The sequence below is a fragment of the Jaculus jaculus genome, chromosome 2, assembly GCF_020740685.1.
Source record: "Jaculus jaculus isolate mJacJac1 chromosome 2, mJacJac1.mat.Y.cur, whole genome shotgun sequence".
Lineage (NCBI taxonomy): Eukaryota > Metazoa > Chordata > Mammalia > Rodentia > Dipodidae > Jaculus > Jaculus jaculus.
In genome coordinates this window covers 172,403,447-172,418,549 of record NC_059103.1, presented here as the reverse complement: position 1 = coordinate 172,418,549, position 15,103 = coordinate 172,403,447, and the positions used below count along the sequence as shown (strand labels likewise).

General features: G+C 45.1%; 1 protein-coding gene across 1 annotated transcript in view; it reads right to left on the bottom strand.

Annotated features, from left to right (window-relative positions):
* Positions 1 to 15,103, bottom strand: part of Grhl2 (grainyhead like transcription factor 2) — a 177,976-nt gene that overhangs the window by 88,862 nt on the left and 74,011 nt on the right. Inside the window, exon 6 of the mRNA XM_045143555.1 lies at positions 9,513 to 9,624. Coding sequence (XP_044999490.1) covers positions 9,513 to 9,624 — 112 coding nt within the window. The remainder of the gene's footprint in view (positions 1 to 9,512; positions 9,625 to 15,103) is intronic.

Sequence of the window (15,103 nt, the reverse complement as noted above, 5' to 3'; positions counted from 1 at the left end):
GTCCTTCAAAAAGAACCATGGAGGGCTGGAGAGATGGCTTAGCGGTTAAGCGCTTGCCTGTGAAGCCTAAGGACCCCGGTTCGAGGCTCGGTTCCCCAGGTCCCACGTTAGCCAGATGCACAAGGGGGCGCACGCGTCTGGAGTTCGTTTGCAGAGGCTGGAAGCCCTGGCGCGCCCATTCTCTCTCTCTCTCCCTCTATCTGTCTTTCTCTCTGTGTCTGTCGCTCTCAAATAAATAAATAAATAAAATTAAAAAAAAAAAAAAGAACCATGGAGAGAAGCTGAGCATGGTGGCACACGCCTTCAATCCCAGCACTCAGGAGGCAGAGGTAGGAGGATCGCTGTGAGTTTGAGGCCACCTTGAGACTCCATAATAAATTTCAGGTCATCCCAGGCTAGAGTGAGACCTACTTCGAAAAACCAAAAACCATGGAGAATTAAATTTGCAGAAGTATATTTACATCATTGGAACGTGAGTTCTCAAAGAAATTGTTTTCTTTGTGTAAAACGTATCAGCCAGGTGCAGTGAGTCACAACTACAATTGAAGCACTTAGGAGGCTGAGGTGAGAGGATTTCCCAGAGTTCAGGGCCCATCTGAACTACAGGGCGAGATGTGGTTAGCCTAGGCTAGAGTGAGGTATTGTCTCAAAGAAACAAAAACAACAATGATAAAAAATAATAATAAAGAGCACAACTTAAGAATGCCACTTAGTGCTGTGTGGTGGTACACACCTTTCATCCCAGCACTCTTGGGAAGCAGAGGTAGGAGGATCACTGTGAGTACAAGGCATCCTGACACTACATAGTGAATTTCAGGCCAACGTGGACTACAGCAATGCCCTACCTCAAAGAAAGAAAACAAACAAACAAAAAACAGCTTTAAAAAAAATTAGAGAGCCGGGTGTGGTGGCGCACACCTTTAATCCCAGCACTTGGGAGGCAGAGGTAAGAGGATCGCTGTGAGTTCGAGGTCACCCTGAGACTACAGATTTAATTCCAGGTCAGCCAGGACCAGAGTGAGACCCTACCTCAAAAAAATAAATAAATAAATAAATAAATAAAATAGGAGGCTGGAGAGATACTTAGCTGTTAAGGCACTTGCCTGCAAAACCTAACAGCCTACATTCGATTCCCCAGGACCCAGGGAAGCCAGATGCACAAGGTGGTGCATGTGTCTGGAGCTTGCTTGCAGTGGCTGGAGGCTCTGAAGTGCCCATTCTCTCTCTCTCTCTGCACCTCATTCTCTATCTTTCTCAAATAAATAAATAAAAATAAATTTATTTTTAAAAAGTTGGGGAGGGGAGCTGGGAAGCTGGCTCAGTATTTAAAGGTGCTTGCTTGTAAAGCCTGCTGTCCTGGGTTCAATTCCCCAGCACCCACATAAAGCCAGTTGCAAAGCGGCACATGCATCTGTGATCTCAGTGTGCCTACCTACATCAGTGGGATGTGGAGGCAGGAGAACCTGAAGCTCATGGGCCAGCTGAGTTGTGTTCATCTGTAGTGGCAAGAGAGCCTGCTCAGAGAAGAAGCACAGACAACTCAAAGCTTGACTCTGACCTCCATGTGTGCGCCATGGCACACACACTCATAACCCCCACACAGAGAGATAAAGAAAGAACTCTGGGAGCTGAAGAGACGTCTTAGTGGCTGTGCTTGCCTGCAAAGCCAAAGGACCCAGGTCTGATTCCCCAGAACCCAATTAAAAGCCAGATACACAAAGGGGCACATGTATCTGGATTTCGTTTGCAGTGGCTAAAGGCCCTGGCATGCCCCCTTCCTCCTCCTCCTCCTCCTTCTCTCTCTCTCCTTGAAAATAAATAAATAAATAAATAAATAAATAAATAAATAAAAATTAAAATCAGAAATAACTTTGGGGCTGGGGAGATAGCTCAGCTGGTAAAATGACTGCCTTATAAGCATGCGACTTGAATTCAATCCCCAGTGCCTACATGGAGGCAGGAAAAGTTCTGGAGCTTGCTGGCCAGCCATTCAGGCTACTTGATGAGTTCCAGGCCAGTAAGAAACCCTGCCTCAAAAAAGGTCCCAGCAAGCCGGGCGTGGTGGCACACGCCTTTAATTCCAGCACTTGGGAGGCTGAGGTAGGAGGATCGCCGTGAGTTCAAGGCCACCCTGAGACTACAGAGTAAATTCCAGGTCAGCCTGGACTACAGCAAGACCTTACCCAAGGGGAGGGGAGGTTCCAGCAACTAAGGATGGATACCTGCGGTTCTCTGGCCTCCACAAGCATGCTCACGCACATGAACGTGTGCACACCCTCAAACAAGAGTAAACCCATATTGGGGTCCACATACACAAATGCTATAATGACATGGTGATGACTGAAAACTACAGGATTATCATTATATTTTTAAAATGTTTATTTATTTCAGACAGAGAGAAAGATAGAGAGAATGGTGTGCCAGAGCCTCCATCCACTGCAAATGATCTCCACACTCATGCACCCCCTTGAGCATCTGGCTAACGTGGGTCCTGGGGAATCGAACCTAGGTCCTTTGCCTTTGCAGGCAAGTGCCTTAACCGCTAAGCCATCCCTCCAGCCCTACAGGATTCTTATTAAAACTCTGTATACAGGAAAGATTACTGTAAACCAAAGTTAAGTCATATGGAATACAGAGCATGAGGCTGGTTTCACAATTGGCTGTGAAATGTGTCGGTTGGTACCGGAAGCCACCGAGGCTTGGGCCTGGGAAGGTGGTACAGTGAGTAAATGACTGAGGCGCGCTTGGGTGTGCTGTGGGATTGCTCCGATCGCATCGCCAGCTGCACCCACTCTGCAGATGAAAACCTGCGATGTTCATTGCTTCGAAACAGCTGAGCTCTAAAGCAGCGAGGGGATTTTCAAGACAGTGCGTGCCTGTGCATTGTGGCTTCTGTCTCTTTGGAAGTCAATGCTAACTGGGGGAACCTCCTCTCGTCCACTTTCTTATTTGAAAGAGAAACAGCAAAACGGTCTCACTAGCATTGCATGATTCACTGAGCAGACTTTAGTATTTAGGACAGTTCATTACTATTTCTTATTTTGAGGGGGGGAGTTCCAGGTAGGGTAGAATTCACTCTGTAGCCTTGGCCACTTTCAAACTCATGGCTATCCTCCTGCCACAGCCTCTGGGGTGCTGGAATTAAAGGTGTGTACCGCCATACTTGGCTTCAGTTCATTTTTTGACTTGTGATTCATTTCAAATATGTATTGTTTTTACACGGATTACTATAAAACGGGGTAACGCACTGTGCAAATGATCCCTGGTGAACGGCCAACTTGCTCTATGTGTAGGCAGTTCTGCCCAGTGAATGGGTTTTTCTAACTGAACTCAGTACCTGGCCTATCTCCACTACCCCAGAACCAGGCCACAGTGTTGTCCTGTCCTCCCTCGGGGTACGTCACCACCCAGTTGGCAAAACTGTGTTACCCTTTCATCACTTTTTGCCTTTGTACCCTGCCACCAAGCAGTTAATAAGGGGCCGACTTTGCGTTTCCATCTCTCTCCAACCTGGTCTTTCCCCTGCCTGTCACTTGTTTTCCAAGGGCTAGTCCCTCACCAACTATGTCTCCTGCCCCAAGCTGGCCCGGAATTCACTCTCACAAGCACAAGTATCTACTATTTGGCAAGCCAACTTAAAATATAATTTTGCTGTTGTTGTTTTGTTTTGTTTTTCGAAGTAGGGCCTTGCTCTAGCCCAGGCTGACCGGGAATTCACTAAGGAGTCTCAGGGCAGCCTCGGACTCAAGGCGATTCTCCTACCTCTACGTCCTGATTACTGGGGTTAAAGGCGTGCACCACCACACCCCGCTTTAAAATATGATTCTTAAAGTGCTTAAAGGAAAGTCCCCTACATGTCCTTGCAAGTGTTCTGGGAGGGCTGACATGTAAATTGAATAGGGCCACTTGGATAAATGGCACTACGTGGGTGCAATTTCTATTACCCCTCTCTTTATGTAACCCTGCTATTCAGAATCTACTTTTTCCAATAGATTCAATATCCAATAGAGAAAATACATAGATTAGCTAAAATCAAGGTGAACACGTTAGGGCTGGATAGATGGCTTAGTGGTTAAGTGCTTGCCTGTGAAGCCTAAGGACCCCGGTTCGAGGCTCGATTCCCCAGGACCCGCGTTAGCCAGATGCACAAGGGGGCGCATGCGTCTGGAGTTCATTTGCAGTGGCTGGAAGGCCTGGCGCACCCATTCTCTCTCTCTGTTGCTCTCAAATAAATAAATAAAAATAAACAAAAAAATTTTTGAAAAAGGGTGAATATGTTAAACTTTGATGTAAGGATAAACACACACACACACACACACACACTATATATGTCTCCAACAAAACCACAAAACAAGATTTGTGGATCCAGGACCGTGCTAAAGCAGAAGGAGGGGAGCGGAGGGGGGCTACCTTCAATGTCTGGCTCAGTGGTGCTCCTCTGCAGACATGGGAGAGGGGGTGTCTGCAAAATGAGTGAAATAACATTTCCAAAATGCTCTACCTGCAGCTCTAAGGTTTCCCTGTGGATTTAAGTGGCAGGAGTCAAGGAACTTTCTAGAACTGGGAAGGAGGTGGGTTTGCAGACTGCAGACCCTTGGACACCCTCTCCCCGCTCAGCCAGCCTCGATTAGACTCCCATGGCTTCAACCTGTGCCATGTGGAAACGGCTTGACCCAGGGGTCTTTGTAGAGCTTGAAACCAGCAAATTCTATACGGTTCATGTTCTCATCACTCGACGATCACCAAGACTCCCCTTCAGAAAGCAATCTTTCCCACAAGCTCGTTTGCTAGGGCTTTCCTGCCTTCCCCTCTCCTCTGCATGGATTCATCTGTTCACTCACTTGCACGCTTGAGCCTCATCCATCTTTGTTTGTTAGCAGTCTTGTCAGATTTATAAAGTACGCTCCCAATAACAAAATACGGTTCCAAAAATATGGATTGTCATCTTGATCTCTTTACCCCGGGGGCACATGCCATCTCCTTGCCTTGCACTGCCCTTTGTACCTTTTTAATTCATGCTCATGACGTCCCTTCAGAAGTGCCTTCTCCAGGAAACACTCCTCTCCTCTCCACTCAAATTCACGATTTGACATGCTAGCCACTCATCTTGCTTCGAAATGTGAGCGAGGCTCTGCTCTAAATACATTTTAATCATCGCTGTCTCAAAAAGGATTGCCAAGCAGAAGTGCCCAATAAATATTTACAGGATGGATGTTAAGTATGTATTTTCCTCAAAATGGTCTGAAAACAATATGGGCTCATCACTGACATGGTGTCTCAATAAAGTAGGGCTTTTATACACAAAGACAATCAAAAGACAAATATAATTTAGGTGGATGTTTCCCTACAGGAGGCATAATTGACACAGGGATTCTCCCTGAGCAGCAGAATGTGAACCTATTTAATGGCCTGAAATGCTTATTATTCAAGCAGCTTACATGAAAGAACTTGTAAGACTTGGAGAACCTTGCTTGCGTGTTTGATTTACTTATATCAAGTTAAAGCTAATTGCTATTGCTTCCTTCCCCACCCCTAAGTGCCTTATGGTCTAATGTATAAGCACCACATATTTTAACTGGCTTTCAGAAATTTCGTTCCCACTGCCAGACAGCAAGGACATCTGCACAAGGACAATTCCTGAATGGCTTCTGTAGCCAGCGAGGTATGGAGCTCCCAGTGAGCAGCGGGAGCCTCTGCGACTTAAGATTTCCATCCACTCACACCACTTACTAAGCATGGATCTTGCCTACAATTCCTGCTCCTTACCATCTCAGCTTTTCAACCACACAATGGTTGCTTTGAGGCTCAGTGAGAAAACACCGATGTACGCTGGATGGAGAAAGCTTAGAACATAGCAGGCAATAAACAAAGAGAAGCTGGTGTTAAGGTACAGTTCATCCCTTCAAATCTACTCTCTGCCACCTAGGTATGCCTCTGAAGATCATTCCAGGCAGAGCAGTAGTTATGGAGAGACAGCCTAACGGGCAATTGCTCAAGCCACCTTTTGCCCTTGCTTTAGGAGCCGGCTCTTTCTCACAGAGCCACAGATGGGGCTTCCTGGGTAACTCTGAGCTCCAGCACCCAGCTCTGGGCCAGCACAAAGGATCAGGCATGGCTCATGAGGAGCCAAAGGAGGTATGTGTACGCGAGCAGAGGAAGAACATCCTCCCAACATCTTTACAACAGCAAAGAGACGGCAAGCGTCCCTGCAGGCGAGAGCAGCAGCTGTCCTGGAGGAGGAAAAGCCCGGACGAGGCTGGAAGGTCTGTTAGACTTGGCTGCCGGCGGCCATGAGTGCTGTTGGAGACGCAGAGAGGGCTGAGGGCTGCTTGTACCAGGCACTCAATAAAGTGAGGTGGAAAACAATCCTGCTCGTGCACATGAAATTGTGTCATGCATAATTTGAAGCTTATGGCTCCTTTAATACCCCAACTCCCAGGTTTTCCCCATTATGAACTTGAGCTAGGGCTAGGGAGATGGTTTAGCAGTTAAGGCATTTGCCTGCAAAGCCAAAGGACCCAGGTTCGATTCCCCAAGACCCACGTAAGCCAGATGCACAAGGTGGCACTGCATCTGGAGTTCTTTGCAGTGGCTGGAGGCCCTGGCATGCCCATTCTCTCTCTCTCTCTGACTCTCTCAAATAAATCTTTAGAAAATAAAAATTAAAAAAAAATACAGGCAGAAATCCATGTATTTTCCTTGTTTAACTATTTCCATATAAAATAAGTCTTTTCTCATATTTGCTACCTTATCTCATTTTTCAGACCAAGACACTACTGTCCTAGTGAGTATAGGCAGAGGGAAATTTCCACTGGATATTAGAAGGTATTGCTGAGCCAGGTGTGGTGGTACATACATTTAATTCCAGCACTCAGGAGGCAGAAGTAGGAGAATTCTGTGAGTTTGAGGCCAGCCTGAGACATTCACTACAATGAATTACAGGTCAGCCTGGACCAAAGCAAGACCCTACCTTGAGAAACAACAAAAAGAAGGTATTACTGAGCCAGTCAAAAGATGTTTGCTTTGCTTTGTTATCTTACATAATGAACCTTCCTTGCTAGGATCTCTTGGCCAATGGCAGAGATTGGGTAGTGACTATGTTTAAGTCTAGAGACTTAACACAGAAATATTGAAAGTAATTATTGGTATATCCTATAGAATGATTAAGCCATTTCCACCCTTCATTTCTGTCTCTTAATCTCTCTCTCTCTCTCTCTCTCTCACACACACACACACACATACCCACACGTTAACTATTAATCTAATAAACAAGCAAACAGAGATGGGAAGAAGCTTCCACCATCTCAGCTGACTTATCTTCAAAAATTGTGGCAAGAAAATAAAAAAAAAAAATTATGGCAAGTTCTCAGATAAGCACAGTCTTCTCAAAGTGGATCAGTGCACTGAACTCTAAAGAATGGCATGAGGGATAGGAGAACTTGCCTTAACCTGCCTCCTAACCTGTCTGCAGAGAGGAGAAGAGCAATTTTACTTTATTTGAAAGTTTGTCTTATAATTATTATCTAAGCAAACGAGAGGAGCAATTAAATAGAAATATAGGCTAGGCTCAAGTAAGGCAAATAATAAAATCCTCTTATTGGCATGCCTGTTGCCACAACTTGATACAGTTACAGGGTTAGTTTTCTGAGAATAGAATCATTTCTCAGCTCTCTAGTGTTTCATTTCATTTTCTCTCTCTCTCTCTCTCTCTCTCTCTCTCTCTCTCTCTCTCTCTCTGTGATTTATTACCTTCTGTCTGTCTCCAGAATTTTATCTCTCAGAAAACACCATTGTGCCGGGCGTGGTGGCGCACGCCTTTAATCCCAGCACTTGGGAGGCAGAGGTAGGAGGATCGTTGTGAGTTTGAGGCCACCCTGAGACACCATAGTGAATTCCAAGTCAGCCTGGGCTAGACTGAGACCCTACCTCGAAAAAGCAAAAAAAAAAAAAGAAAAAGAAAAAGAAAAGAAAACACCATTGTGAATACATTTGCATGTACCCACATGGATACACATGTATGTGTGTGCATGCACACAAACACACATACTTATCTTGAGAATATGACTTAAAAAATTTTTTTTGTTTATTTATTTGAGAGTGACAGGCAGACAGAGAGAGAAAGAAGCAGAGAGAGAGAGAGAGAGAGAGAATAGGTGCACCAGGGCCTCCAGCCACTGCAAACGAACTCCAGATGCATGTGCCACCTTGTGCATCTGGCTTACATGGGTCCTGGGGAATCAAACCTGGGTCCTTAGGCTTTCCAGGTAAGTGCCTTAACCACTAGGCAATCCCACCAGCCCTCTGTCTGCATTTTTGAGAAATTTCTGAAAATTCTGTGATTTCCCCCTTGGTTTCTCCTACTCTCAGATACCAACACTTACCTCCTCCCTTGGATTCTCCAGCCCCACAGGCACTAGCTGGATTGCCAAACTGTGTTCCAACCTTGGTGATGAATGTTTTCTGTTGAACTGCTTGGTATAGGCTCTGCCTTCCTGTCTGGACACGGGCCCTGGCATGCCCATTCTCACACACTCTCTCTCTCCCTCTCTCTGTCATAAATAAACAATAAATAAATAAATAAAATAAAGATCTCTACAGAGCAGACATGTTTAGGAGTATACAGACTCCAGACAATAAATTTGGCAAACTCATTCCTTCTTGATTGGCAGGAAAAAGCTCTCAAACAAACAAAAATTTTGTTTTGTTTTCCGAGGTAGGGTTTCACTCTAGCCCAGGCCAACCTGGAACTCACTACATATCCTCAAGGCGGCCTTGAACTCGTGGTGATCCTCCCACCTCTGCCTTCCGAGTGCGGGGATTAAAATTGTGTGCCACCACACCCGGTGGTTCCAAGAGACATTTTCCTGACCACCTAGTTCAATTACCACTGGTCTACAAGGAAGCAGAAAGAACACTGGCCTGAACAGGAAGGCAGATCTCGCCAGAGTTGTTATCTATGCTATGGGACTTGAGTTTATTCATGTCCAGGAGGAGAAGAATTCATGTGACCTACTCATTGCTTGTGTGGGTTCAAAGCGGGAGGGTAGGGAAATGTGTTTTAGAAAGTTGTTGCAAATCTAGGGCTGGACAGATGGCTTAGCGATTAAGGCGCATGCCTGTGAAGCCTAAGGACCCCAGTTCAGCTCTCCAGGTCCCACGTAAGCCAGATAGAAGCACGTGATGGCGCATGCATCTGGAGTTCGTTTGTAGTGGCTAGAGGCCCTGGCGTGCCCATTCTCACACGCTCTCTCCCTCTGTCTGTCTCTAATAAATAAAGAAAGAAAGTTGTTGCAAATCTAATCATTCCTGTTACTATGTGAGACCCGAAGGTTGTGTTCTTGGATCAGCCTGCTTTGGGCTAAACTTACTAAGCCAAGTAAGTAATAATAAATAACTAGTGCCTGCCATAGCAAAGGGCACTTGCTGTGGGTCCTCACGGTGATCCCTGTGCTGGGCTCCAATTGATGTCACAGGACCTCAGCTCATCGTGGGCAGGAGGGAGGCCAACTCACCAATGTCGAGGACCCGCTGCTTCGCCGTGTGCTGCCGGGAATGCCAGTATTTCCAGTATTTCAGCTGCTCGTCTCGGTTTTTGTCTTCGCTGAAGACCACCATCACCACGCTCTGCAAGGGGAGAAGGCCACCCGTCACTCTCTGCTCAGTCTTCCGCTTCCTCAGCGAAGCCCGACTTCTAGCAGTTCAGCCCTAAGTACGCTTCTGCATTGTGGCTTTTCTTACTTCAGAAAAGCCCATGAGCTGGGGAGATGGCTCAGCAGTTAAGTCACTTGCCTGCGAAGCCTGAGGACCCAGGTTCGATTCCCCAGGACCCACGTAAGCCAGATGCACAAGGTGGCGCATGCATCTGGAGTCTGTTTGCAGCGGCTGGAGGCCCTGGTGAGCCCATGCTCTCTCTCTCTGTCTCTTCTCTCCCTCTCTTCTCCTCCCTCTCTCTTCTGCTCTCTCAAATAAATAAATACAATATTTTACAAAAATAGAATAGGACAGGGCTGGAGAGATGGCTTAGTGGTTAAGCGCTTGCCTGTGAAGCCTAAGGACCCCGGTTCGAGGCTCGGTTCCCCAGGTCCCACGTTAGCCAGATGCACAAGGGGGCGCATGTGTCTGGAGTTCGTTTGCAGAGGCTGGAAGCCCTGGCGCGCCCATTCTCTCTCTCTCCCTCTATCTGTCTTTCTCTCTGTGTCTGTCGCTCTCAAATAAATGAATAAAAAATAGACCAAAAAAAAATTAAAAAAAAAATAGAATAGGACAAACAAGCTCATCTATATCATTGGTTCTGTTTTAATGTAGGCCTACTTAAAAACATACTGGGAACTACACAAATTTTAAAAAAAAAAAAGAATCTTACATCAATCTTACTACAACATTATAAACAACCAGATAAACCAAATTACTTATTTTGTAAGGTCAGCCAGAATACCAAGAAGCCGCTTATTTGCATGTGGAATAAGCAATCTTTTGAAAGCTCTGTCCTTAAACAGAATTGGGACCATTTGTAAAGACACAGATACCCAATTCTGACCTAATCACGTGCCTTGGGCTGGAATGGAGGATTTAATGAGAAAAGTACTAAGGAAATGCTAAAAGACAAATTCAGATTGGTGAACACTGATTTAAACTTCAGACAATTTATACACCAAAACTCAAGGCCAAACGTAGTGGCGCACACCTTTAATCCCAGCACTCAGGAGGCAGAGGTAGGAGGATCACCATGAGTTCGAGGCCACCCTGAGATTCCATACTGAATTTTAGGTCACCCTGAGCTAGAGTGAGACCCTACCTCAAAAAACCAAAAAACCAAAAAAAAAAAAAAAAAATGAGCTTGAGAAACTAATTGTACCTCATAGAAATAAATGCAGGCTGGAGAGATGTCTTAGTGGTTAAAGTGTATGCCTGTGAAGTCTAAGGACCCAGGTTCAATTCTCCAGGTCCTATATAAGTAAGATGCACAAGGTGGCACATGTGTTTGGAGTTCATTTGCAGTGGCTGGAGGCCCTGACGTGTCCATTCTCACTCTATCTCTCTCCCTCTCTCTATCTCAAATAAATAAATAAAATCGTTAAAAAAAAAAAAAAAAAGAATGCAAAACCCATTAGTTCTAAACAAACAGCCCCTTGTGGAAATAAGAATTCTACCTTGTAGAAATGAGAATCCAAAACCCATTAAAGGACTGGAGTGATGGACCAATAGTTAAGGCACTTGCCTGCAAAGCCTAACAACCCAAGTTCTGTTCCCCAGTACCCATGTAAAGCCACATGGAAAGTGACACTTGCATCTGGAATTTGTTTGCAATGGCTAGCAGCCCTGGCATGCCCGTTCTCTCCCTCCCTCTCTTCTGGCTATCTCTTTTGTATTTGGCCTGCAAATACATAAATACATAGTCAAAACCCATCAGTTCTAGAGAAACAGCCCCACTAAACTGCATATGCATACAGTCATTGTCAGTTATGAACGGGAGAGACTCCAAAAACAAAACAAACCTATAACTACAGTGTCAGGAATATCCCTCCCTTCTTTTGGACCCTTCTCAGATACTTTTTGATTATTCCAGAAAAATATTTCATGTCTTAAGAATGACTCCTTCACAGCCGGGTGTGGTGGCGCATGCCCTTAATCCCAGCACTTGGGAGGCAGAGGCAGGAGGATTACCATGAGTTCAAGGCCACCCTGAAACTACAGAGTGAATTCCAGGTCAACCTGGGCTAGAGTAAGACCCTACCTCAAAAAAGCAAAAAAAAAAAAAAAAAAAAAAAAAAAGAATGACTCCTTCATAGAAACTTGTCAATTTGAGTCAATTACTTTATTTGCTGTTAGGTGGTGAGTGCCAAGGTCTTCCCATTGACTTTGAACTCAACAAGGCCAGCTTAGAGGCCCTGGAGCCTGATAGGCCAGCAAACACATGCTGGTGGCTGTCACTTCCAACCCTGGCTCATTCCTAACAGATGTGTGAACGTTCTTTTTTTTATTTTTTTTGTTGTTGTTCATTTTTATTTATTTATTTGAGAGCGATAGACAGAGAGGCAAATAAAGAGAGAGAGAGAGAGAGAGAGAATGGGCACGCCAGGGTCTCCAGCCACCGCAAACGAACTCCAGATGCATGCGCCCCCTTGTGCATCTGGCTAACATGGGTCCTGGGGAATGGAGCCTCGAACCAGGATCCTTAGGCTTCACAGGCAAGCGCTTAACTGCTAAGCCATCTCTCCAGCCCATGTGTGAATGTTCTTAATGCAAGAAAGTATGCTTGTTAGGAAAAGTAGGCTGTACATACAGGTCCATGTTATTAGAATTTACAGTGGATCTTCAAAGGCTTGGTAGGTGGTAGCAAAAGGAGCCATTTGCTGGGCGGGTGGAAAGTAAGCTAAGCCAGCCATGCTTTTTTCCCTCTTCACTTCCCCAAACGCTGCCACTTATGTGTACAAGTTCACTGTGTGGTTTCCTGGTGGTGTTTCTGGCCCAAAGTAAAAATAACACCGGGCATGGTGGCGCACGCCTTTAATCCCAGCACTCAGGAGGCAGAAGTAGGAGGATCGCTGAGGGTTCGAGGCCACCCTGAGACTCCACAGTGAATTCCAAGTCAGCCTGGACTCTAGAGGGAAACCCTACATTGAGAAAAATGAAAAAGAAAAACAAGTAAAGAATTTTTTTCTCCTAACAAATAATCAAATTGGCATAAATAATGGCAAATGCTTGGAATAGAAATTTATATCTTCGGTGATTAAGAAAAAAAAAAAAAGCTCCGTTGAAATTAAGCCTTATGGCTCAGTTTGGGATCTTGTACTGTCTTCATAATGAATGTGAATAGGTTACAAATAGACCCCTGTTTTCCTTATAAAATACTTGCTAATCCAGAGCCAAAGAGCAAGGAAGATCCACTCTAAGCAGTTCACTTACTCACCAAGTGTGAGACTGCAGTCCTTAAGAAACTGGCTTGTGGGCTGGAGAGATGGCTTAGCGGTTAAGTGCTTGCCTGTGAAGCCTAAGGACCCCAGTTCGAGGCTCGGTTCCCCAGGTCCCACGTTAGCCAGATGCACAAGGGGGCGCACGCGTCTGGAGTTCGTTTGCAGAGGCTGGAAGCCCTGGCATGCCCATTCTCTCTCTCTCCCTCTATCTGTCTTCCTCTCTGAGTCTGTCACTCTCAAATTAACAAAATAAATAAATAAATAAATAAATAAATAAATAAAGAAAGAAAGAAAGAAAGAAAGAAAGAAAGAAAGAAAGAAAGAAAGAAAGAAACTGGCTTGTGCGTTCTCTCTCTCTCTCCACCCCACCCTTTCTCTCTCTTCTCTAAATTCTCATGCTGTAACCCAGGCTGGCCTGAAATCACTCTGTTGCCCAAGCTGGCCTTGAATTTGAAGCAATCCTCCTGCCTTAGCTCTCAAATGCTAGGATTACAGGTGTGAGCCAGCCTGCCTGGCGCAATTCTCCTTAAAAGGCTAAAGCCTTTAAAAGGGAACATAAGAAAGTAAAATTTCCATATTAAAGTATTTTTATGATTCCAACTAGATGGAATTCTTGGGAAAGTCCTTGCACTCCAAACTGCTGTCAAGGCCTTAGAATTTTTCTCCCCTGGGTGATGGTATAATAATGGTGTTAAGGTATATAAGATTAAACTCCTGGAATTTATGACTCTTACAAAGAAATGCAAATGTATCATGTGTCTTCTTTCTAAACACCCATATCTATTGGTGCCTTTCATCCCTCCAGGAAACTCAACAAAATGATATTTTTTATTGTAGTTTGGTTGTTTTTTTGCTGGTGCTGAGGAAGCTACACAATACCTCACAAAGTGTTCGAACCCTAAGGTACCACCACCCAACACACAATTCTTCAGTGCTTAAAAGAGTTGGGTTCAGTAGTCTGACAATTTAAGACACACCTTTGAGTCCCTCATATTTTAGCTTTGTAGCCACTTGATTAGCTAGAAGGTTCTGAAAGCCCCAGTTTGCCTCACACAGGGCCTAGTGACAGAAGACACTCACTAAAGTGTTACTGTGTGACTTGATGGTATATCCTTCACCAAGGGTTTTTATTTTATTTTATTTTGTTTTGTTTTATTTATTTGATACCCAGAGAGAGAAACAGGCAGAGAAAGAGAGAAAGAGAGAAGAGAAATGGGCACCCCAGGGCTTTCAGCCACTGTAAACAAACTCCAAACACACGCACCCCCTTGTTCATCTGGCTTACGTGGGTCCTGGGGAATCGAACCTGGGTTCTTTGGCTTTGCAGTGCCTTAACCACTAAGCCATCTCTCCAGTCCGATTTTTTAATTTAATTTTTTTAAATGTATTTTATTTATTTATTTATTTGAGAGAGAGAAAGAGACAGAAAGTGAGAGAGAGAATAAGCATGCCAGGGCCTCCAGCCATTGCAAGCAAACTCCAGATGCATGTGTCACCTTGTGCATCTGGCTTATGTGGGTCCTGGAGAATCGAACCTGGATCCTTTGGCTTTGCAGGCAAATGCCTTAACTGCTAAGCCATTCCTCCAGCTCCCCCCCCCCCATTAATTTTTGTTTTATACCTTCAACAAGGTTTCACCATAGGGTTGGAACATACTAATTCTCTTCTATGTGGTACATGGCATCCCAGGCATACCTCAACCTGCAATGGGCTCAGCCTTGCATGGGACCCTGGCCCACATACGATGGGGCCTGTTCTCTAGGCATGTTAATATTCACTCCTAGCATCTTGCAACGTATAGGAGGAAGCAGCAATGGACAGAATGCGGTGGACTGGGTCATGGCAGCATGATGTATTCTATAAGAGACCAGGAAAGTCCTTCAACTCCTTCCAGAGCTATGCTATAATTTGCCTTTTCAATGGAGAGAGACTGCCAGTCCCCTCCCTTTTGGCAACAGTGAACATGCAAGCAACTGGCAAGTTTCCAGAGCAGAAAACGAGAGCTCCAGTTTCATTTCCCACAAATGGGACTAATATTCATGAACCTGAAAATACCTCCAAGTTACTCTTCAAGACTATCCCTCGTCGCTTGAATCTCCACGTAAGTTGGGGTCTGCAGAAGGCTTTTGAAAGGGCCCTAAGACCCACAGCAAAATGCTTTCCCAGCCAGAGCTCCTCCTCTCCCACAA